The sequence below is a fragment of the Colobus angolensis genome, unplaced genomic scaffold, assembly GCF_000951035.1.
Source record: "Colobus angolensis palliatus isolate OR3802 unplaced genomic scaffold, Cang.pa_1.0 Scaffold134, whole genome shotgun sequence".
NCBI lineage: Eukaryota > Metazoa > Chordata > Mammalia > Primates > Cercopithecidae > Colobus > Colobus angolensis.
This window is the reverse complement of record NW_012114422.1, coordinates 7741912-7766767: the sequence shown is the minus strand read 5'-3', so window position 1 is coordinate 7766767 and position 24856 is coordinate 7741912. Positions and strand designations below refer to the sequence as shown.

At 32.7% G+C, this 24856-nt stretch overlaps 1 protein-coding gene across 2 annotated transcripts in view; it reads left to right on the top strand.

The window, feature by feature from the left end:
- Positions 1 to 24856, top strand: part of CSMD3 (CUB and Sushi multiple domains 3) — a 1254780-nt gene that overhangs the window by 156514 nt on the left and 1073410 nt on the right. For both annotated transcript variants that reach the window (XM_011934353.1, XM_011934352.1), the window contains exon 3: positions 20502 to 20614. In XM_011934353.1, coding sequence (XP_011789743.1) covers positions 20502 to 20614 — 113 coding nt within the window. The remainder of the gene's footprint in view (positions 1 to 20501; positions 20615 to 24856) is intronic.

Sequence of the window (24856 nt, the reverse complement as noted above, 5' to 3'; positions counted from 1 at the left end):
ATGCATTTGTCACACTTCAATAATAAATATCATGCCCTTTTTAAAATTTTGAACTCAGAGGATATATGTGCAGTCCCATTACCGGGGTGTTGAGTATAGTATTTGTAGGTAGTTTTTCAGCCTACATCCCCACCATCCTTCCCCCATCTAGTAGTTCCCAGTATCTGTTGTTTCCATCTTTATGTCTATGTGTATTCAGTGTTTAACTCTTCCTTATAAGTGAGAATATGTGGTATTTGGTTTTCTGTTCTTGCATCAATTTGCTTAGGATAATGGCCTCCAACATCATCCGGGTGGCTGCAAAGAACATGATTTCATTCTTTCTTATGGCTGCATAGTACTTCAGGGTGGATATGAACCACATTTCCTCTAACCACGTAACTGTTGATGCAAGCTTAGGTTGGTTCCATGACTATGCTATTGGGAATAGTACTGCAGTGAATATACATGTGCAGGTATATTTTTTATGGATTTTTTATAGAGTTTTCCTTTGAGTGGACATGCAGTAGTAGAATTAGTGGGCTGAATGTAGTTCTACATTTAGTTCATTGAGAAATCTCCATGTGATTTTCCATAGATGGTGAACTAATTTACTTTCTCATGAAAAATACATGTTCCCTTTTCTTTGCATTCACACCAACATCTGTTGTTTTTCTGACTTTTTTGAGACAGAGTCTCACTCTGTCACCCAGGCTGGAGTGTAGTGGTGCCATATTGGCTTCCTGCAGCCTCCACCTCCTGGGTTCAAACAGTTCTCCTGCCTCAGCCTCCCAAGTAGCTGGGATTACAGGCGTGCACCACCATGCTTTGTTAGTTTTTTTTTTTTTTTTTGAAATGGAGTCTCGCTCTGTCGCCCAGGCTGGAGTGCAGTGGCGTGATCTCAGTTCACTGCAACCTCCGCCTCCTGGGTTCAAGCGATTCTCCCGCCTCAGCCTCCAGAGTAGCTGGGAATACAGGCATGGACCACCACACCCCGCTAATTTTTATATTTTTAGCAGAGATGGGGTTTCACCAAGTTGGTCAGGGTGATCTTGAACTCCTGGACTCAAGTGATCCACCCACTTCAGCTTCACAAAGTTCTAGGATTACAGACATGAACCACTATGCCCAGCTGTTTTTTGACTTTTTAAAAATGGCAATTCTGACTGGTGTAAGACGTTATCTCATCATGGTTTTAATTTGAATTTATCTGATGACTGGTGATGTTAAGCATTTTTTCATATGTTTGTTGGCTGCTTGTATTTATTATTTACCATATCCACTAACATTCTGGTTTTTCTAGCCACTTTCTCTCTAATTAAAGGCTCAATATGCTTTTGATCTGCCTTCAAAGTTATTGCAAACAAAAAATATGCTTTATCAAATATTGTGTTACTAACTGAACTCGATCTGATTTCTAGCCGAAGGAATCTGTTTCCTCAACCCCCATTGGCTGAATGCTTAGGCAGGGCAACATATTTTATGCTTTCATTATGGCAAGATAATACAAATAGCTATTCTACACATATTTTTTCAAATAAGCACGAGTGGCAAAAAAAGGAAAGGAAAATAATTCTAGTTTTAACACTATCTTATTTACAAATTATTAAATGTTCTACATTAAAAATAAGAAGATATTACTAAGAATGCAGAACAAACCCATGAGTAATCTCTGAGAAAGTCAATTGAAACCGAGTTGGTTATTATGTATTTCTCCTTTATTACACAGACAAATCTTTCTAAAAAGTATTGTTGAGCATGCTTTTGGCTAATACTTACAGCAGCACTGATTGGCTCAATGCACTTGTCAACCAGAAGGACATGTGAGTTCTTTACCAGAAGAAATACATTTTTTCTACCTCTGTTAGACTACAGTATAAAAATTAATATGTATTTAATAAGAAAATATTCAGTGATTTTTTTTTTTTTTTACTCCTATCTTCCTTCAACAAATATCAACAATCCATTGACACAATGTTTTTATATAGGCATTGTGTGCACATAGCTGCTCCAGGGATCTCCCTCCTTCTTACCTTCCTGTTCCTCAGTCTCTGCTGTTTGCTATCCCTTCTGTGACCCTCATCTCTAGCCAGACCTTGAACTCTGCTTTGTGAGTTTTTCATCCCTGCTATGTCTTTTGGATTTTACCAAACATGTAACTAGTCTCTCCAAGCTCTCCTCCGTCAGCTCCCCACCTTCCAAAAAGAAGCTATTACAAACAAACCTTCCTATGTTATTTTGAGGTTTTCTTCTCTTGTCTTTGGATGATAGGAGAATATTAAAATAAGCAAGATGTTGCATTTAATGATGAGGACCTACTCTCTTCTTGATTAATTCATGATTGATGCTCAATAAAATACTTGATGATTAAAAGTTTAAAAGGAATTTTTTATTATGAAACAGATTTAGCAAATTGATCTGCTTCTTCTTAATTTCTAGAATAACAATGAAATTAAAATGTTGAAAATTATTGTATCAATTTATACTTGAAGTGTTCATGAATGTTATAAAGTGAATCCCACTATTATTATATCAATGTCTTGTTATTCTAGAAAAAAAGCCTTATTTAGGTTAAAATATGTAAGTATTTTCAAAATGTGTTTTGAGAGAGACCTAGCAGGATTAATATCCAGAATAAATAAAAATCATGGGGAAAATTTTTCACATGAAGTCTTCATTTTTATTTCCCAACACCAAACTAACTATATACTTATCATATCTATCATATCTTCCCACATCCCATTTAAAAACTAAATTTTAATTACAGTATTAACCTTACTTTTATACTTTCTGATTGCTCTTATTATCCTCTATTATTTGACATTGTGCAAGTTCACACAGCTAATATTGTATTCACTGTATGTTATATCAAAGCCTATTAATTAAATATATCCAACTTTACTATATATCAACAAATTTTAGTTTGTTACATATTGTCTCTTCTGCTTAATCACATCTAAATTTGTGTTTTAATAAAAGCAGAAATTTGATATTTTTCTACAAGATTTTGGAATAACTAAATGTGTCAGTCAGGTGCACGTTATATAAAACAATGACTTTAAATTCCCATCATGGTAAAAAGTCTATAGTTGTTTGAAATTAAAATACGTTTCTTTATCAAAAATAAATAAAAGGTAAATATATAACTGCTTAATATGACCAGCTCTTGGTGTTGAATAGGCTGAATAGACTCTGAAATCTTTTTGGTTAGGGGCAACTATATTTGTCTTTGTATGTCAGATACTTAACATAATACTATTATGATATAAATATTCAGTAATATTTGCCTAATAAGTGGATCAGAAATGATGAGCTTAAATAAAATAGCATTTTTATTTTACTAATTTGTCCAGATTAAACTAAATCTTTTCTTGGTATGATTAATTGGAGTAATTTATTGTTCCAATCTGATTTATTATTGCATCAAATTGTTAGGTAAATTTTTCATAGTTCAGTTCTTGTGGTTAACTTTGATGTTTTCTATGAACAATTTCTAACATGAAATTCCAAAGTTTCCATCAAATTCCAAGTAAAATATTTTCATTCATAATACTGACAGTGTATATTGACAGTTAATGTGTGACCAGATTCTAGTATGTTTACCCTTTAACAAATACTGTACTGAATTAAACACTACAGTTTTACAATAGGTATTGAGACCTAATAAAATACCTTCTCTATATTTGTAGCACCTAATTTCATAATAGCTACATAATAGCTACATGGAAATTCCTTAGTTTAATATATTAACTTAATAAAACAATTTAATTCAAATATACAAGTAACACAATATTTTAACATAAGATGTTTTGCTTTTTCTGATCAAGCATCGATATGCTTTTCTTATAGCATACAAGAAAGGACAAGCATAAATAACATTGGGTTTAACTTTATTAGAAAGTAGCATGACCCTGTATCTCCCTATTACCACCTTCTATAAATGCTTTATTTTTTGGATTGTGTTTACAAGGATGCAACCCGAAGTCATTCATTTTTTTTATCTAGTTGTTTTCTGGAAGTTTGTATTTGATAGAATGCAGAAAAATGGTTTTCGTGATGGAGCAATTATTTGGAACTACAAATTAGAGACAATGTTGCCTGGTTTGCTGACTTGTAGAAATCGTGTGTTTTCTAACCAAGAAACAGAAGGAGGAAAGACAGTTTCTCTCTGCTAACTTTTTGGTATTCTCTGTATCTGATAAATGACATTCATGGGACACTAATTGCCCTATTCAGGTCAATTCTGTTCTTCTCATGAAAATCCCATCTAGAATCTGGTCACACATTTACTTTCAACAAATATTTTATTTGGAAGTTTCAGGGAGCTTTCTTTCTGTTTTGTTTGTTGTTTGTTTGTTTGGTTGGTTGGTTGGTTGGTCCGAGACAGAGTCTCACTGTGTTGCCTGAGCTGATGTGCCATGGCATGGCACAATCTTGACTCACTGCAACCTCCGCCTTCTGGGTTGAAGCAATTCTTTTCTGGTGCGTTAGCTTCCTGAGTAGCTGGGACTACAGGCACGTGTCACCTCGACCAGCTAATTTTTGTATTTTAGTAGAGATGGGTTTCACCATGTTGCTTAGGCTGGTCTTGAACTCCAAGCTTAGGCAATTCTCCCACCTGGGCCTCGCAAAGTGCGAGGATTAGAGGCATGAGCTACCACGCTGGCCCTAGTTTTCTACTATTCTATTTTAAACTGATATATTTTTCAATCCACTAAATTGACCTATTGCTAAATTTTAAACTCATTCTTTCTGCTATACCTTTAGATAGTTAATATTTTAAAACAGTATTATTTTTGTGTTAATGTTCTTTGACGGGAAGACATTTTGTTCTTCTAATACTTAATTCTAAATGTCTCTTTTCTTCACCTTCATATTATATGTAAATTGTGGTGGCAATAGTGTTAAATTAGTAGAAAGAACATGAATTTTGGAGTCAGATAAAAACCTCTTTTGAATTATAGTTCTTCCACTAAACAAATAGGAGTGAGCAAACCACTTAACCTTTCTACATAACAGGGAGATTACAGTCAACGATAATTTATTATGCATTTTCAAATAATTGTAACTTTTGTAACCAAAATAAATGATAAATGCTTGGGGTGATGAATGTCCCATTTACCATGATGTGATTATGACTTATTATACGCCTGTTTCAAAATACATCATGTACCCCATAAATATATGCACCAGCTTTGTACCCATTAAAAATAAAAGGAAAATAAAAATAAACTCTATGCAAAATAAGGATATAAACACTGCCACTTTTACAGTGTTTTGTGGATTAAATGTGTAAAACATTAACTCAGTACATGACACACACACAATGTTTTACATAATCATTAGTGAGGATACTCTTGAAACCTTGGCTTCTATGACTCTGCATTATTATTTATGATGTTATGATTCAGTTCCTCATTTTCTCCTTCCGCAAGTCTGTAATTAGGATTATCTTTTATTAAGGTGAATATCAGTCACACTATAATTTATATTTTTTTCACAGTCAAACATCTTAAAATGATAGTCAATATGTGCTACTATATTTCCTCTTTTCCTATTTCTGTTAATCATCAATAACTTAGATTTGCCACCTCACTGAAGCTACTCAGAACAAGGTGATTTTCTAATTGTCAGATAAATGGATTAATTTTAAGCATTCACGTTAACTTCTTACATCAGAATAATTCAGATACACTCATTAAAAATTTAGCAAAACTAATTGAGAGTCCTCGCAGAACAGCAAAAAGAAAATGGCCTAATTTCTGACTTTATCATTTGCTAACAATGTGGCCTTTAACCGAGAAATTTATATTCTCGGTTATTTATATTCTTTGGTTTCTTCATTTTTAAAATGGAATAATATAAATAAAGTCATGTATAGATATATATGTTATGGGAGATAATGAGATAATATATGTTGAATGTTTGATTCATTATATAATAACTGGTAGCATTTAACATTATTTCATTAGTTAAAGTAATTATGCTGATTTAATATAAAAACAGACAATTATTTCATTTACATAAATAATTTAATTTTAAAAGCATCCTTGAATTTCCTTTTCAAGATAGTTTGATATTCCTTATTAGCTAAAATTAAATTAAGTGACTCATATACATGTGGCAATATAATTCTTAATGTAATACATGATAACAAGAAGACATATCTAATGGCTCAGAGAGTACCATGAGTTCTGATGTAAAACAGTATTTAGAATTCATTTAAGACTACCTATCTATGAATCCAGTTTCAATGGAGATAGAATATCATTTACGGAAATACATTTTTTTACTCAAGAGAAAGACACTTAAACCATGATCTGATTTTATTATCAGTAAGGTAGTACTCAGTTAACTGTAACTGAGAGTAAAGTATTTATCTATTGATTTTATTTCTTATATGTATTTTTCTTCGTACATCTTTGATGAGAAAAATGAGAAAATTATTTTCTACCCATAAATAGCCACCTTCCTTAATTTCTTTTTCAGGCTATGATTAGGAAAACAAATGTAAATAATTTAATAAAGGGAGCTTGTTATAAAAGAATTGAAGAGATGAAAGCGGGCAAAGGAAAAGAAATGATTCAGGAGTTATTTACCAAAGAAAGAAAATATGGCTAGAGAGTGAGACCGAAGGGTTGGGCTTCCCAGAATACAAAACAGACTGACTGCTGTGCTAATGAGGATGCCATGTACCATGCACTACTGTGGCACTTAGTGGATACGGGAATGGGGGAGGACCATGAGCAGGTGCTCACCCTATAGATGGCGAATCATATGGTCACTGCTAGAACCACTAAGAGAGGGCTGCTGCCACCAAAGCAGGGATCCTCAAAGCAATACAGTCACTTCCACAGTTGCTGCCAGAAGCAAATGAAGAGAAAGAAAGAGAGAAAGGAGGAATAATAGCTTCTCTCCACTCCTCAATTTCTAGTCTCCAAATTCAGGTTATGGACATATGTCTGAGATGTGGACTAGACATCCAAGTGGGCATGTAAAATAGGAATCAGATATATATATACTAAAAGGTCAGGTAAGAGGTTATCTGAAGATAAAAATGTTTCACCTATGAGAGTATAGATGTTATAATGTTTAGAACTATATTTCATAGTATAAATAGTAAAATTTTATATCTTCCTATGTGCATATAAAATAGCTAGAGTGAAGGTGTGTCATGGTTGCAATGATTTAACATTGGAACATCACAAAGATAATGTGTTTAGAAGGAATTTAAAATGGTTCTCTAAAACAAAATGTCTGCTGGAACAGTTTGGTTGGTTGGTTGGTTGATAGGTTATAAAAATTTAGCAAAAAAAATTTTTTTCATTTTTCTTCTCCCACTTTCCCACCACTCTACCTTCTTTCCCACCTCTGTTTTCACAGTGTTAACATATTAGTTCATTTTTATTAGGTTGGGGCAAAAGTAATTGAAGTTTTCACCTTTAAAAAACTAATGGCAAATCCTCAATTACTTTTGCATCAACCTAATAATATTACCTCCAACCTAACTTGCTGAAATTATCTGGCAACTGTTAATATAACTATTACGTTTAACAGCATGCCATCTCATATGCTAACTCTAAAACTACATTTTTGTCACATTCACAAGCATATTTTAAATTCTCCACAAAATCAGTGATACTTTTGTGTGTAAATTAAGTCTATTATTTTTTGTTCCCAAAGACTAATAAAAATAATTGATTATGGTTCTGCATATAATTGTCCAATTAACATTTACAGACAATTTTATCTTCATAATATTTAGTTTCCAAATATGCCCATCAGTACATAATTTATGAATATGCGTCTGTTTTATGATATTTTTGTTGATCTAATGATAAAAATTATATTATTGAATTTTCTTAAATTTTTATCATTTATAAAATAGTATTGGAATCTTTTGAATATGAATTAATGTATACACTTATGAACATGACTATTTAATATTATGCTTGCCAATATTCTCTCTTTTAGAAATTCAATAGTTTATAAACTTTTTATTTTACATTCTTGTCATCTAACTACAAACAATATAAGAATAAACTATTTCTATCATTCTTCTATTCCATCAAAATTGTACTGAAATCTCAGAGTTATATGGGTCCCCTAATGAAAGAAATAATAATTACAAAGTAAACTGTATACATCTTTTTAAACTAGGCATTATTAATTCAATACCTGGGACACATTAACAGCTATAAAATATGGCAAAATGCTAATTCCTAAACCTAGTGAATATTGGCTTAAAAACATTATGCGATTATTCTAATCTTGTCTGTGATGTGTAAGTAGAACTTCTACTTAGAAGTAAGTAGAAGTAGAACATTGCAAAATGAGAATCTATCAAGGAAGTTAATTTTATTGTTATTTTCACTATAAAATACTCATTGATGTTTGTCTATTGATATTTATTTTACTTCCTTTAGAGTTTTTTGTATAGAATACACACCTACTTCAAACAAAATGTATTCCCTCACTGACTTCATTGATGATTTCATATACTTTGTGTACAGTCAATAACATATTTATCTATTAAACCTCTCAGTATCTGATACACTGGTGGCTACTAGTAGGGGAACAAATATTTTGGGTTTCCAGGACAATGGTGGTTTCTTGTCTATTTCCATAGTGTAACTGAAAATGAAGTGCTCTCAAAGGAACCCCAAGTTAAAAAGACTATCTGCTAGCCTTATCGAAAGTATTCAGTATTTTTTATTTCTTCCATGTGGGATCCATAATACCTTAGCTTTCCTTCTCACATAGAAACTTCATTAGCTTTTCAAAGAAACATGTAATTTTCCAATAACTGTCCTTAAATGCAGTGTTAAAAAGAAAATTTTAATTTTCCCAATTAAGTCCTATCATAGTTATCATGAAAATGTTAAATGATTGAAATACTATGATGAGTTACTTTAATCTAATCACTCCATTTTAATGCCATAATATTAACTGACAGATAATGGGGAAAGTCACGTATATTATAGCAGACGTTTATGTTTAAAACAGATGCATAATAGACAGCACAACATTTATTGCAAGTTCAAGTCATATTTCCATGGTTTTTAACAAATAAGATATGTAGTTATTAGAGTTTATTAAAATATAATTAAATTGGCATTTCTAATATTAGTGAATCTCACATAAATATCCCTAGAATGTTGAAAAATAGAGCATTCAAATATATGAAGACATTATTATGTAATTACATTTGCTAGTATTTGTTAACCTTAATTATTTTCAATATTGTGAAGTAGAAAATTTTAACATTTTATATTTATTATATAAATGGGTAATTTTTTAAAAAAAACTTCATGTAGAGTAAAAGAGCTTATAACAGTACAAGTAATTTATTATTTAATTTTAACCATTTTTCCAATTTAAATGTTAGAATATGGCCTATGATTATTATTTAAAAATAGTAGATTAATTGACTGAATGGCTTTTCATGTGACAAGAAAATAATGATCATTTGAAAACACTAAATTAGTCCATAAATCATGTCTAAATTCATTACTTAGGTAAATGACCGTAGGTATGTTCCAAGTCACTGCATTCTCATGTTAATATTTTCTTTATGATGTATTCCAATCAAGACAGATTGTACTTTTATTTAACCTAAAATGATTAGAAATAATTTTTTGATGGGTTATGTTATTTACCATTTGTATTGGGATATATGCACACATACACACGAGTAAATAATCATCTCAGAGGAGAGTGGTAATAATTTTATAAGAAAGTGATATTGGGCACAATGGAAATAATTAATGACTATACATATCTTGTAAAAGTAACTGGTATATTCTCAATCACTTCTCTCTAATAGCTTTGTAAATAAAATATTGACTTAAAGACAGAATCGAAACTTTTCTGAAAAGGTTCTCTACATTCCTAAATTTTACAATATCTAGATTAAACTATAGTAGAATCTTTATCAAAACATCTTTAATCGTCACCATCATAAGGCTTTATTCAAAATCTCCAGTTACAGTGCTCTTTATATTTTATGTAAGATATATCTCTTCTTAATGTATTTTTAAAAGTATTTAAGTCAACAAAACTGGTAATGGAATAGATCCTCAGAAATTTTCTATACTTATTTTGGATTAAAAAAATTATGATTCGTCTTTACCATGGAACATATCACAAAGATTATGTATTATTTAGTGGCATAGATTGTATGTGCAAACCCTCTAATGACTGGAGGAAAGTGACAAAGAAAATGCCACATTCTAATATATACATTTTAAATGCAAAAAAAAAAACACAAGTTGTGTAAATTTCATGTTTTGCTAAAACTGAGAGTCAGTGCTAATTAATATTACCTTTCTGGGAAATAGAAGGAGTCATAAATTTGGAGTTAAATTCTTATTGGTATGGATTGATAAGTGGATCAAATGAAAATTGTCAATATGGGAAATGCAAAGCACGCATTTGTAGAATGGTGTTTTTTGTTTTGTTTTAGTTTTTGCTTAATTAATATAGAGTATTCGTAAAGAAATACAGTGACATTCACATGATAAAGTATGTGTAACACTTTCTGATAAATATCTTTGAAATACACCTAAAAAAGGTGTCAGGGTTTATTGGAGGAAGTCAATTGACTCAATCTCCATAATTATAAGTTACTAAAGACACAACTCTGTCTCTCTCTCTCTCTCTCTCTCTCTCTCTCTCTCTCTCTCTCTCTCCCTGTCTTCTAATTGAGAATCTTTATCAATGCTCTCACCTCTCTTGGTCATATATTTTTTTTTACATTGATCTTAAATATATAGCTTGTGATGAGTCTTTACTAATTCTGCATCCAAAAAGATCAAAATTCGTAGCAATGATAAACTTAGCAGAAAAAAATAAACGACCTAGTAGAACAAAATAGCACATACTTGAAGAAATATTACATTTATCCCAAATACTCCAAGTTTGTTGTAATTATCAATAATTTGGTGCTTTAAGAAGAAAACTCTGAGTGGTGTGTGAAAGAATTCTCTAATTCTTAGGTCTGTCATCTTTCTCAAGAGTAGCTAGTTTGCTAAATGCTTGGCACTGTTCTAAGTGATGTGCTTGTATTAACTTATTTAAACTTGACAGGGATTTAAGGGGGAGATACTATTTTCATCTACATTTTGCCAATGAGAAACCAGGAGAGGCAGGTAACCTGCCCAATGTCACACAACAATAAATGGAATCACTGAGATTTACTCCAGGTAGTCCAGCTCCAGAGTTATCACTGAATGAGTTTTTTAGAAGATAGTGGTTTATGTTTTTCTACTTTAAATATCAGGCATCAATTTTATTTATATAGAGGAAAAAATGCCAAAAGTTAGAATAATGAAAATCATGCATAGTTTCACACAAATAGTTAAGAATATACTGTCAATATCATCTTATCTAAGAATCATTTGCATATTACTGTAACTTGTGCTAGAAATCAAAGGAACACTTCTGTGACAAAAAAGGTGAAAATAATTTACTAGAAAATAACCTACTTTGAAATTATTTGGAGAGGAAAATTTCCTTAACAGGCTGGTGGCCTTTTTGCATTTCTCAGTGTTCAGAAAAAATAACATGAAATATTTCAAGCAGGAATTCTTTTAATGACAAGAATTCTGGTTTTAAAGCTGGCTTATGATGGTCAAGGATAGCCTTGCTAACTTTCAGGAAATCGAGAATTTGCAGAATTGCAGGAAAATACCAGTGATAAGCTCAGTTGTTTGCAAAATCAAATGGTTGTTTTTAATAAGAATTCTGTTAAGTCAATGCATAAATCTCACCTCTAAAACTTTCTGAAGTCCCTGTACCTACCTGCCATGACATGATAATGGCTTACACTTTTTTTCACATTCCAAATCTTGTGGAAGTGCCTCACTGACAAATATTTACATCTATACCTAGCATATGTTCCCAGCATGGTGAATTTGCCTTTCTCACACATGTTTCTTTCTGGAATTTTATATTTCATAGAAGCTTCAGCTCATTTACTCTCAACAAATGATATAATTATTCAAATGTTACCACAGCCATATTTTTCTTTAATATTACTGCCAGTGACATCTTGACATAACCATGAATTATTGTGCTGTGCTTCATGTACTCCAATATCAATAGCATATGCATGATTTATTTTAACAGAACAGCCATTACTGTAAATATCAGCTTGTTCCTGTGGTTTTCTTGTTCATTGTGACATTAAATAAGCAAATAGTTTGTTTCAGCAGAGAATTCTCTGTATATCCTTGGATCATTTTTAAGAACTGTCGAACCAAAGAAAAATTATAAGATAATTCATATCCAAAAGTCTTACTGTGAGTAATGTGAAATCACTGTGCTTATGCTGGTGGTATTATGTAATATATCTTAGCAGTAGCAGGATAGAGTGCAACAAAAAGGGAAGTGGAGTTTGAGTCACATCACTAAAGAGACTAGTATTTAATGACAATTTGTTATCCAAAAAATACGCTAGAAAGTTTCACATGAATTACCTTACTTAACATTCACAAAATCCTGGGAGTTTGTAATAGTACCACTTTTGTTTTTAAATAAATCTCTCTTTCTTTCTCTCCTCTTCCTCTTTCTCTCTCCATCAGTCATTCTTTACTCCTCACCCTCTCTCCTTTCCTCCTACTTCCCTTTCTCTCCCTTTCTCTCTTTCCTCTTATATCCCTGTGTGTTTTGCTTCTATCTTATTATAAGCAGCAATATGCTAATAACCTCTTAATTTAAAATGATGTCTGTTGCATCCATTCTTTAAAGAACATTTTAATATTGTTATCAGCTATTATACACATTACATTTAAATAGATATTTAGAGTCTTTTTTAAATATTCTTAGAGATCGTATATGTGCAGTCATTCTTCTCAACTCTCCCCAAAATAATAAAATCTTACAGTTAAAACCTAATAAACATAGTTAGAGAGTGAGACAGGTATCATTCTTATCTAACAACTTTGATGCTTTAAGAATTCCCATCACATTAAGTTAAAATACAGTACGTTAATCCTCATTAATTACAAAATTTTCTAAATGTACAATCTGTTATTTAAAAAACATATGCATTGACATTTTAAATGGTTTGCTTGCAATGTAAATTTCTATCAATTTTTCATTAATTGCCAAATAATTACTTCAGTACTTTTCATATTAGTTGTTGATAGAAAGTTGTAAGTTAATTGTTTAATTCTCCTTGTGACTAGTTATTCATTTCAGCATAAAACATCGTTATCATTTCTAAGATTTTACAGAGGAAATATTTCAAGAATGTTTTCATCCAAAAGGGAATATAAGAAGAGACAGGATCACACATTCTAAGTGCATGATTTCTCAAACAAGTAACAAAAACCTCTGATGAGTCTCTTGTCTAGTAAAACATAAAATGCTAAGATGTGATTGGAGGTGTATGTGGGAGTAAGGACAAGTAAGAATAGAGATTATCAATGAGAAACCATTACATTTAAAAGGAAAAAAAAAAAAATACTAGCGAATACATTGCACCATGCTGTCAGATGAGAAAATGTACTTAAAAAATTGCCATAGACAGGTCCTGGTCCATGACGAAATATTCACCAAATAACAGTTGAAATGTTAAAAAAAAAAAAAAAAATAGAAGAAATGCTGTGGAATTTTCATGAAACCAAATGTATTAAAATGAAATAATTATTCATTAATAAGAGTTTACATGCATTTTTGAAAGACAAATTTAGGGTGAAAGAACACAGTTATTGTCAGGATGTGACAAAATATTCACTAATAAGCAGAACGAATTCAGTTTAATACTTTATTGGTCACTCTCAATTTTTGACATACTAATATCTGAATGAAATTTATATTGGATGATTCTAGGATGTTCATCTCATATATTTGTTTACTAATCTTATTTAGTTTTCCCAGTAGGGAAATATCTTTGCTAACCACTGCAGTTTTTGCTATAAAGGTATCACCAACTACAATCAGCAATGGCTCCCCATTGCCTTACTCACCTTTAAGTCAATGACTCCGTAATCATTCTTACCACCCACAAGTACTTAAAGTTGTGATGTGGGTGAAATATGTTCTTGTTCCATTCAAAATACTTGTTAAGAAACCTACATAGGCATTGTGCAAAAATAAAAATTGATTAAAATTTTATTCTGGCTTCATAGAAAAAAAGCATTTCTCTTACAGGAAAGTCCTAGTGGATTGGGGCCTGAATATACAGGTTTTTATCTTTGCTCCACTACCTGCCTACCACCTGCATGAATTTAAACAATTTACTTACTAATTGTTTACTTATAAGTAAACAATTTACTTATCCTGAGCTGTGATTTCTTCAACTGTGAGTCAAAGAAAACACAGCTGGACTGTGGTACAATTTTCAAAGAAACATAAAATGTCATTCACTATGCAGTTTCATCATGCATCAATGCGAAGGGAATATAACTGATAATGTAGTAACGAGCAATATATGCAAAAAATTAAATTTTACAAATATCAAAAACAGTACAAATAATTACATGGAAAAAATTATACTTATCTATACAATAATATCCTTTTAAATTACCTAGAGAACATGTTAAGTCCAGGTGAAAACAATATATTAAATACTATAAATTTATAACTCAAGTTTTAAAGATACAAATCATATTAGATTTACCTTAAAATAACTATACAGTTGTACCTGGAAAAATATTTCAAATAAATGTGTATGAGATATATGATATATCCTAAGCTTTTGAAGATAACATGGGGAAAACTTACTTTCTCTGAACAAGAGTCTCTACTTAAGCTATAAGAATTTTCTTAATAACTGGATTTAAATTTACATTCTTATGATGTTTCAAGAACACAATTCTTAGAGTGAATAAGACATTGTTAAGATGGCATCGATAATTTCCTACCATTTCAACCCATTAAATTAATAAGTACTTACTGAGGGCCTCCTCCATGATATACATTGACAGAAGCACTGGTTTTAGACTCCAAGTCCCAAACACTGACATATTTTTTTTCCCATATGTATTGGGGTACAGGTGGTATTTGGTTACATGAGTAAGTTCTTTAGCGGTGATTTGTGAGATTTTTGGTACACTCATCACCTGAACAGTATACACTGCACTATATCTGTAGTCTTTTATCCCACATACCCTTCCCTCTCTTTCCCTCAACTCTCCAAAGTTCATTGTATCATTCTTAAACCTTTTGGTCCTCATAACTTAGATCCCACATATTGGTGAGAATATATGATGTTTTGTTTTCCATTCCTGACTTACTTCACTTAGAATAATAGTCTCCAGTCTCATCCAGGTCACTGCAAATGCTGTTAATTCATTCCTTTTTATGGATGAGTAGTATTCCATCATATATATATGACAAATGTGTATCACAGTTTCTTTATCCACTCATTGATTGATGGACATGTGGGTTGATTCCATAATTTTATAAATGTGAATTGTGCTGCTATAAACATGCATGTACAAGTATCTTTTCAAATAATGACTTGATTTCCTTTGGGTAGGTACACGGGGTTGGGATTGCTGGATCAAATAGCAGTTCTACTTTTAGTTCTTTAAGGAATCTCCACACTGCTTTCCATAGTGGTTGTAATAGATTACATTCCCAACAGCAGTGTAGACATGTTCCCTGATCACTGCATCCACACAAACACCTATTTTTTTTTTTTTGATTATGGCCATTCTTGTAGGAGTAAGGTGGTATCGCATTGTAGTTTTGATTTGCATTTCCCTCATCATTAGTTATGTTGAGCATTTTTTCACCTGTTTTCTGCCATTTGTGCATCTTCTTTATTGAGAATTGTCTATTCATGTACTTAGCGCACTTTTTGATAGAATTGTTACATTTTTCTTACTGATTTGAGTTTGTTGTAGATTCTGGATATTAGTCCTTTGTCAGATTTTGTAAAGATTGTGAAGATTTTCTCACACTTTGTGGATTGTCTGTTTACTCTGGTGAATGTTCCTTTGACTGTGCAAAAGCTCTGTAGTTTAATTGGGTCCAAGCTATTTATACTTGTTTTTATTGCATTTGCTTTCAGATTCTTGGTCACAAAATCCGTGCCTAAGCCAATGTCTACAAGAGTTGTTCCAGTGTTATCTTCTAGAATTTTTATAGTTCATGTCTTAGATTTATGTTTTTAATCCATCTTGAGTTGATTTTTTGTAAGGTGAGAGGTGGGGATCCAGTTTCATTCTTCTACATATGGCTAACCAATTATCTCAGCACTATTTGTTGAAAATGGTGTCCTTTCCCCACTTTATGTTTTTGTTTGCTTTGTCAAAGATCGGTTGGCTGTATTTGGGTTTATTTCTGGGTTCTCTATTCTGTTCCATTGGTCTATGTGCCTATTTTTATGTTAGCACCACACTATTTTGGTGACTATGGTCTTATAGTATAGTTTAAAATTAGGTAATGTGATGCCTCCAGGTTTGTTCCTTTTGTTTAGTCTTGCTTTGGTTATGCAGGCTCTTTCTTGGTTCCATATGAATTATAGAATTGTTTTTTCTAATTCTGTGAAGAGTGATGTTGGTATTTTGATAGAGATTGCATTGAATTTGTAGATTGCTTTTGGCAGTATGGTCATTTTCAAAAGATTGATTCCCCTCATTCATGAGCATGGTATATGTTTCCATTGGTTCATGCCATCTATGATTTCTTCCAGCAGTGTTTTATAGTTTTCCTTGCAGAGGTCTTTTCACTCCTAGTTTAGGTTTATTCCAAAGTATTCTATTTTTCTTTTTGTTTTATTTTTGCAGTGATCGTAAAAGGGGTGGAGTTCTTGATTCTCCACTTGGTCACTGTTGGTGTATAGAAGAGCTACTGATTTGTGTACATTAATCTTGTATCTGGAAACTTTGCTGAATTTTTTATCAGTTCTAGGAGCTTTCTGGAGGAGTCCTTAGGGTTTTCAAGATAAACAATCATATCATTAGCAAACTGTGACAGCTTGACTTCCTCTTTACTAATTTGGATGTCCTTTATTTCGTTCTCTTGTTTAATTGCTTTGGCTAGGACTTCCAGTACTATGTCGAAGAGGAGTGGTGAGAATAGGCATCCTTGGCTTGTTCCAGTTCTCAGAGGGAATGTTTTCAACTTTTACCCATTCAGTATTATGTTGGCTATGGGTTTGTCATAGATCGCTTTTATTACATTAAGATACAAAGGAGAACCTATCAGATTAACAGCAGTTTTCTCAGCAGAAACCCTACAAGCTAGAAGGAATTGGGGCCCTATCTTCAGCCTCCTCAAACAAAACAATTATCAGCCAAGAATTTTGTTTCCAGTAAAACTAAGCATCATATATGAAGAAAAGATATAGTCTTTTTTAGACAAACAAATGCTAAGAGAATTTGACATTACCAAGCCACCACTACAAGAACTGCTAAAAAGGAGCTGTAAATTTTGAAACAAATCCTGGAAACACACCAAACAGAATCTCTTTAAAGCATAAATCACACAGGACCTATAAAACAAAAATTCAATTTAAAAAACAAAAACAAACAAAAAACAAAGTACACAAACAACAAAGTGCATGATGTATGCAAGGGTACCTTACATTTCAACACTAACACTGAATGTAAATGGCCTAAATGCTCCACTTAAAAGATACACAATTGCAGAATAGGTAAGAACTCACCAACCAACTATCTGCTACCTTCAGGAGACTCACTTAACACATAAGGACTCACATAAACTAAAGTAAAAGGGTGGAAAAGGACATTTCATACAAATGGACACCAAAAGCAAGCAGAGGTAGCTGTTCTTAGAGAAAACCAACTTTAAAGCAGCAGCAGTTAAAAGAGACAAAGAGGGACATTACATGATGGTAAAATGCCTTGTCCGACAGGAAAATATCACAATCCTAAACATATATGCACCAACACTGGAGGTCCCAAAATTGTAAAACAATTATTAATAGACTTAATAAATGATACAGACGACAACACAATAATAGTAGGGGACTTCAGTACTCCCCTGACAGTACTAGACAGGTCATCAAGACAGAAAATCAACAAAGAAACAATGGATTTAAACTTCACCTTGCAGCAAACTGACTTAACAGCTAGATATACAGCACATTTTATCCAATAACCACAGAATACACATTCTATTAAGCAGTGCATGAAACTTTCTACAAGATAGACCACATGATAGGCCAAAAACAAGCCTCAACATATTAAAAAACTGAAATTATATCAAGCACTCTTTCAGACCACAGTGTTATATAAAACTGGAAATCAACTGCAAAAGGAACCCTCAATACCATGCAAATACATGGAATTTAAATAACTAGCTCCTGAATGAGCATTGGGTCAAAAGCGTAATCAAGATGGAAATTTAAAAATTCTTCTAACTGAATGACAATGATACAACGTATCAAAACCTCTGTGATACAGCAAAGGCGTTCCTAAGAGGAAAGTTCATAGCCCTAAGTGCCTACACCGAAAAGACTGAAAGAGCACAAACTGACATTCTAAGGTCACACCTCAAGGAACTAGAGAAACAGGAACAAACCAAACCGAAAGCCACTGGAAGAAAGGAAATAACCAAGAACAGAGCAGAACCAAATGAAATTGAAACAAAAAAAAAATTGCAAAAGATAAATTAAACAGAAAGCTGGTCCTTCAAAAAGATAAATACAATGGAGAGACCATTCACAAGATTAACCAAGAAAAGAAGAGAGAAAATCCAAATAACCTCACTAAGAAATGAAACAGAAGATACTACAGCTGACACAGTCAAAATGCAAAAGATCATTCAAGGCTACTGTGAACACCTCTACACACATAAACTAGAAAACCTAGAAGAGATGGATTACATTTCTGGAAAAATACAACCCTCCTAGCTCAAATCAGGAAGAATTAGACACCCTGAACAGACCAATAACAAGTAGAAAGATTGAAATGGTAATTTAAAAATTACCAATGAAAAAAAGTCCAGGACCAGACAGATTCACAGCAGAATACTAACAGACATTCAAAGAACTGGTACCAATCCTTTTGACACTGTTCCACAAGACAGAGAAAGAAGAACCCTCTCTAATTCATTCTATGAAGACAGCATCAACCTAAAACCAAAACCAGGAAAGGACATAACCAAAAAGAAAACTACAGACCGATATCCTTGATTAACATAGGTGCTAAAATCATTAACAAAATACTAGCTAATCAACTCCAACAACATACCAAAAAGATAACCCACCATGATCAAGTGGGTTTGATACCAGAGATGCAGGGATGGTTTAACATATGCAAGTCAATAAATGTGATACACCACATAAACAGAATTAAAAACTGAAATCACATGATCATCTCAACAGATGCAGAAAAAAACATTGACATCTTGAAGCATTGTATCCAAAGGAGAAAAAGATGTTTAATAACTACACACATAAAAATGAAATTACAAAATGAAGTCTTATAAAGAAAAAACTAATTGGATTCATAACTGAGTTTATTTTTAAATCAATTATACAACATATTACAAGAAGGAGTAAAACAAGTTACCTCAAATCCTTATAATGATACAGCTATTATATGAAAATCACTTTAAAAAAATACATCTTATTCTCCCATTGATTAAAATAAAATAAAAACAAATCTCCCATTACACAACATGCCACTACAGGCTGATTGTTTAAACATAAATACAGAAACTGAGCTTTTGCTAAAAGTGAACAGTTCTTCACAATGTTCTTCTCTATTAATTTGAATAACTTAATGATAAAAGTGTTTTAAATATTGCTTCAAATATTAGATTATTTAATACAACTGATGAATACAAATTTGAAATGGTATACAAAATAATTTTGTATGTTAATGTGTACATTAATGGTTCAAATATTTATTGTTTCTATTTTATTAATGTCTCAAAGACAATCAGATGCCAAACAGGGTGTTTACTTGATAATAGGAGGCAATAAGATAGTTGTAGTCTTAGACCTGGCCCTTCTGTGAACTTGACCAAGTTGCCTAATTCTTCTTGGTCTCTTGTATCTTCTAACGTAAGGATGTAATTTCATATTATACTATATATAGTATCTCATACTATATTATCTCTTCATAGAGAGATTTTTAGTCATAATTACATAAATATTGCCTTAATAGGTTCTGAATATACTCATTTTATATAATATCAACAGCAGTCTTAGTAACTTAGAGTAGTCACTAGGTTTCACAGGACTTCCATATTCAATTATAGAATAAATTAATATCTATTTAGATATTTAAAAAAATGTTTATTCCAAAACCCAGAAAAGAATTGTATATCAGTTGTCCTTTCCTGCTACAAGAAATTGCCACAAACTTAGTGGCTTAAACAACACAAATGTATTATCTTGCAGTCTGAAGCGCTGAAGTCCAAAATGAGTTTAACTGGGCTGAAATCAAGGTGTTGGCTGGACCTTGGAAATTCTAGGAGATTCTAGGAAATTCTAGGAGATAATCTGTTTTTTTATATATATATATGACTTTAATCCTTAAAAACTCTTAGATAAAAAGATTATGTCTCTAACAATTAATTCCACTTTGTTTTAGGTTAACAGGATTCCATCTGCCACCTCCAGTGACAAGTACCAAATCTGTGTTCTCACTACGTTTGACCAGTGATTTTGCAGTTAGCGCTCATGGGTTTAAAGTATATTACGAAGGTAAGTGATTGTAGTGGCAAACAAACCACTGCCCTTAATGTAATCAAACAGAATTTTTCAAGTAGGAAAGAAGAATCAACATTGAGAGATATAAGACATCATGTTATCTCAAATCTTGTCCTGTAATTTATCTTGTTATTAATCATTAATGTATAGTAAAATGCTATAGTTAGTGGGCTTTAATATTTCATATCACTATGTGAGACCATTAAATTGCTACAAGGTTAGGAATTAACAAAACAGAATTAAATGTGAGAGTAATAGGATACTAGACCTGATTTTTGTGTCAGGCATCGTAGACCCTACCCTAGAGTCCCTTTTGCTGTGCCGCTGTACCAGAAAGTAAATTAGTAATCTGTCTTCTCTGAAAGTTTGAGTCAAGACAAAAAGTTCAGAAAGAGACAAAAGTTGACATCTACTCCTGAAACAGCCTTTCCAGGATATGATCAATAATCCCTTAAACCAGGAAGAGGACAACTAAATATTTCTCAAAACTGAAGGTTGGGTTGTGTTTTTCTTTTTCCTAGAAGTTTGGTAAAAATTCATTTGGCATCAAAACCTGATGAATAGAGGACATTTATGATCTTTATTTATCACACTTAGTGTGGATATTCATATATACCGCTAGGAAAATATCATTTGATAATGGGATGGTGCCCGGGCTGTACTAAGAGTGTTTTTTGTTGTTGTTGTGTTTTGTTTTATTTTTTTATTTTTTTTGAGCCAGAGTCTCCCTCTGTTGCCCAGGCTGGAGTGCAGTGGTATGATCACAGCTCATTGACTCACTGCAACCTCCACCTCCTGGGTTCAAGCAATTCTCCTGCCTCAGCTTCCTGAGTAGCTAGAATTACAGGTACATGCCACTATGCTTGGCTAATTTTTGTATTTTTAGTAGAGACGGGGTTTCACCATGTTGGCCAGGCTGGTCTGGAACTCCTGACCTCAGGTGATCTGTCTGCCTCGGCCTCCCAAAGTATTGGGATTACATGTGTGAGCCACCGCATCTGGCCTCAGGGTGTTTAAAGGCACAGAATCTACATCTTTTGCTTTTTAAAAAATGTGATGGCTAAAATAATTCTGATGGCAAAAATAATTTGTTCTTGAAGGTTTCAGATAGAAATCATGGACTTATCATTTCTTATCTATGTAATTTGACAATAAAATTTCCATCTGGTTTAGGAAAGAGTCCTTTTCTTCCCCATAGGGATAGTGTATCAGATTTCATCTCCCCAGGACCATATTACAGAATTTCCTACACCAGGTCTAACATTATCATAAAGAAATATGTAAATACCATAGCAAGGGCAGCTAATTTCTAAACCATAAAATAATTCAAAATATAATGTGTTTAAGGAGAACACTAGAAGACAATCGTGTATTAAATAGAATTGTTTCCATATAAATGTTAACATTTTGCATGTAGGGGAATGTTTTAAACTAAACACTAATTCTAGTACAGTATTTCTCACTAGAAAAAAATATCCTCTGGCTTATAATTTAGTAGAAATCCTTTCTCTGTTTTATATCCTAAATAATGTTGGATAGCAGCAGTTTGGAACATTTTTTTCTACCTAATACTTTTCTGAACTGTCTTTTTTCTAGCAAGGGAGGATAAATTCCAAGACTTAATTTCCTCCATGGTGATAGTAATAATCATTATTTTTCTAAGGAGCTCTCACAATAGTTGGATATTTTTTATCTTGGCAACTTAATTCATAGTTTAAAACACTATAACCACAAAGGTTTAATTTTAAGGTATAATTTTGGCAATGCTGAAGAAGAAGTTAGTAATGCAATTATTTTGTACTAAGGGCTCTTAATAGAAAAACCTGTATTCTGTTCATCAAAATATAAAGATATTTTTAGAATAGTTTCATCTTTCAGGAAGTACTAAGTATATTGAAAATATACTTGTGAATTATGAGGTTGGCATGTTTTTTGGTTTGGCTGTCAGGTTTCATGAATTCATACTAAAAAATATTTTCATAGCTCCCAATTGTTTCTTCATATACCACATTAAATTTCTGTCCATATTTTTTGCTTAAAGGAAAATAGATTCATATATTTTTGACATTTGAATGTATGTTTGGCATGTGCTGACTTAAAATATAGGATACATGACATTCAGATAGTACTGAAGGATTGGTTATCACGCTGTAGAATCTTCAGGTGTTGATTCACAATGAGTATCTTGTTCAATGCATATTAGTTTTCAACTTAACATCTTAAAAGAATAAAAAAATATTATCTCAGTTTTATAAGTGAAAAGTCCTGGTGTTCTTTGCTGGTTTCTCTGCTCAGAGTTCCACAAGGCTAAAATAAAAATTTCAGTGGGCTGGGTTTGTATCCAAAGGTTTTGGGAAAAATCTACTTCCTGGCTTATTCTGGTTGTTAGCAAAATCCAGTTCCTCAAGGTTGTAGGACCATGATACCTGTTTCCTTCTGGCTGTCAGCTGGTGGTTGTCCATAGCTCCTAAGGCTTTCTGTCCTCTCCATGCAGAGGTCTTATACCTTAGAGCCAGCAACTGGTAAAAAGAATCCTCCTCACCTTGGGAATCTCTGATCTCCCCTCTGATGCATCTGTCTGCTACTTTTCTCCCTCCATACATCTTATACTCTAGGTGAAGAAATTTCTCAGCTTTTAAAGTCCGTGTGATTGGCATGGCCCCATCTAGATAATGAATGCTAATCTCTGCATCATAAAGTCAGCCTAAATCATATCTTCAAAAGCATTTTGGCTGTGTAACATGACATGGGTGCAAGTTCCAGAGATATATTTTTGGGGAGGTAGAGGGGCATTATTTGGCCTACGATTTCATGCTTACGGCTATGTATCATGATCCAGAGGGAGTAGCTGCTAGGATTTCTATATTTAACTGTAGCCAATGATACTGCCAGGGCCAACTGGCATATTGTGAAGCTCAGAAATCTTATCTTGGAATTACAAAATCTGTCTCCCACTCCCCTGCATTTGGATCCAGTTTTTTGTTCCGCAATTACCTCAAACTACAACTCTGGCCCTGTGCATGATACAGTAAAATAGACCTACTAACCTGGACATCTTCTCAAGTATGATGTCTGTATTTTTACATTTAATTTGATTTTAATATTTTTGAGATAGGAGTCTTACTGTGTTGCCCTGACTTGTCCTGAACCCTGGCTTCCAGCCATTTTCCTGCCTCTGTCTCTCAAAGCACTGGGGTTACAAGCATGAGCCACTGCTCCTGGCCTCTTACCCGAATTTTAAAAAATATTTTTCAAGATAATCCTAATGTCTAAATTTCATTTACTTTTATTTCATCCTCCTGTATATAATCATTAACTATTTTTAAAAAACTTTGCTAAGACTTTGTCCTTGTGTAATAGTACTTATGAGACCTGTATTGATTACTAATGTTATTCATTGATCTGTGTTTCTCCAACTGTCAACACTGAGCACATGCATCAGCTTTATCTGGAGACTGTATTAAAATCTAGAATTCTTGGCCCCACTTACATATTCTGAGTCAGACTCTGCCGCAGAGCCCTGGAATGTGCATTGTAGTAAGAGATTCACTGATTTTTATGCCTACTGAGATTGTAAATTCTATCTTTCTCTCCCTGGAAAGAGGACTAAACCAGACCAAACTAATCTGGTGTATAATAAAAACTAAGAAAGATATTTGTTCAATTGGTATACTGCAAAGAGAATTATTCTGGAGAAGATACTTAATGTATCTAAACCTCATTGTCTTCATCTGTAAAATTGAGGTAACAATTGTCCCTACTTCATAGTGTTGTGAGGAATAAAATAATATATAGAGAATAGGATAAAATAATATATAGAGAATCCTAGAATAGGATCTAACATAATAAACAGTCTATACATATGAATTACAATATTGATAATATCATGATGGTGATTAAAAGAGTACTTCATTTATAAGCATTTCAGTCCTATAGGGACATACAGTATATTTGTATAAATTTCTATAATGGAGTTAATATGTTTTTTTGAAAAGGCTATTCACTTTTATAGTCTGTTCTTTTAGCAAGAGCTATTGAAGTCATCACGCATTCCCTCTGTCCCTTCCTTCCTCCCTCCCTCCCGCCCTCCCTTCCTTCCTTCCTTCCTTCCTTCCTTCTTTCTTTCCTTCCTTTCTTCCTTCCTTCCTTCCTTCTTTCCTTCCCTCCTTTCTTCTTTCCTTCTTTTCTCTCTCTCTCTCTCTCTCTCCATGTGTGTGTGTGTAGCTGAATGTGATT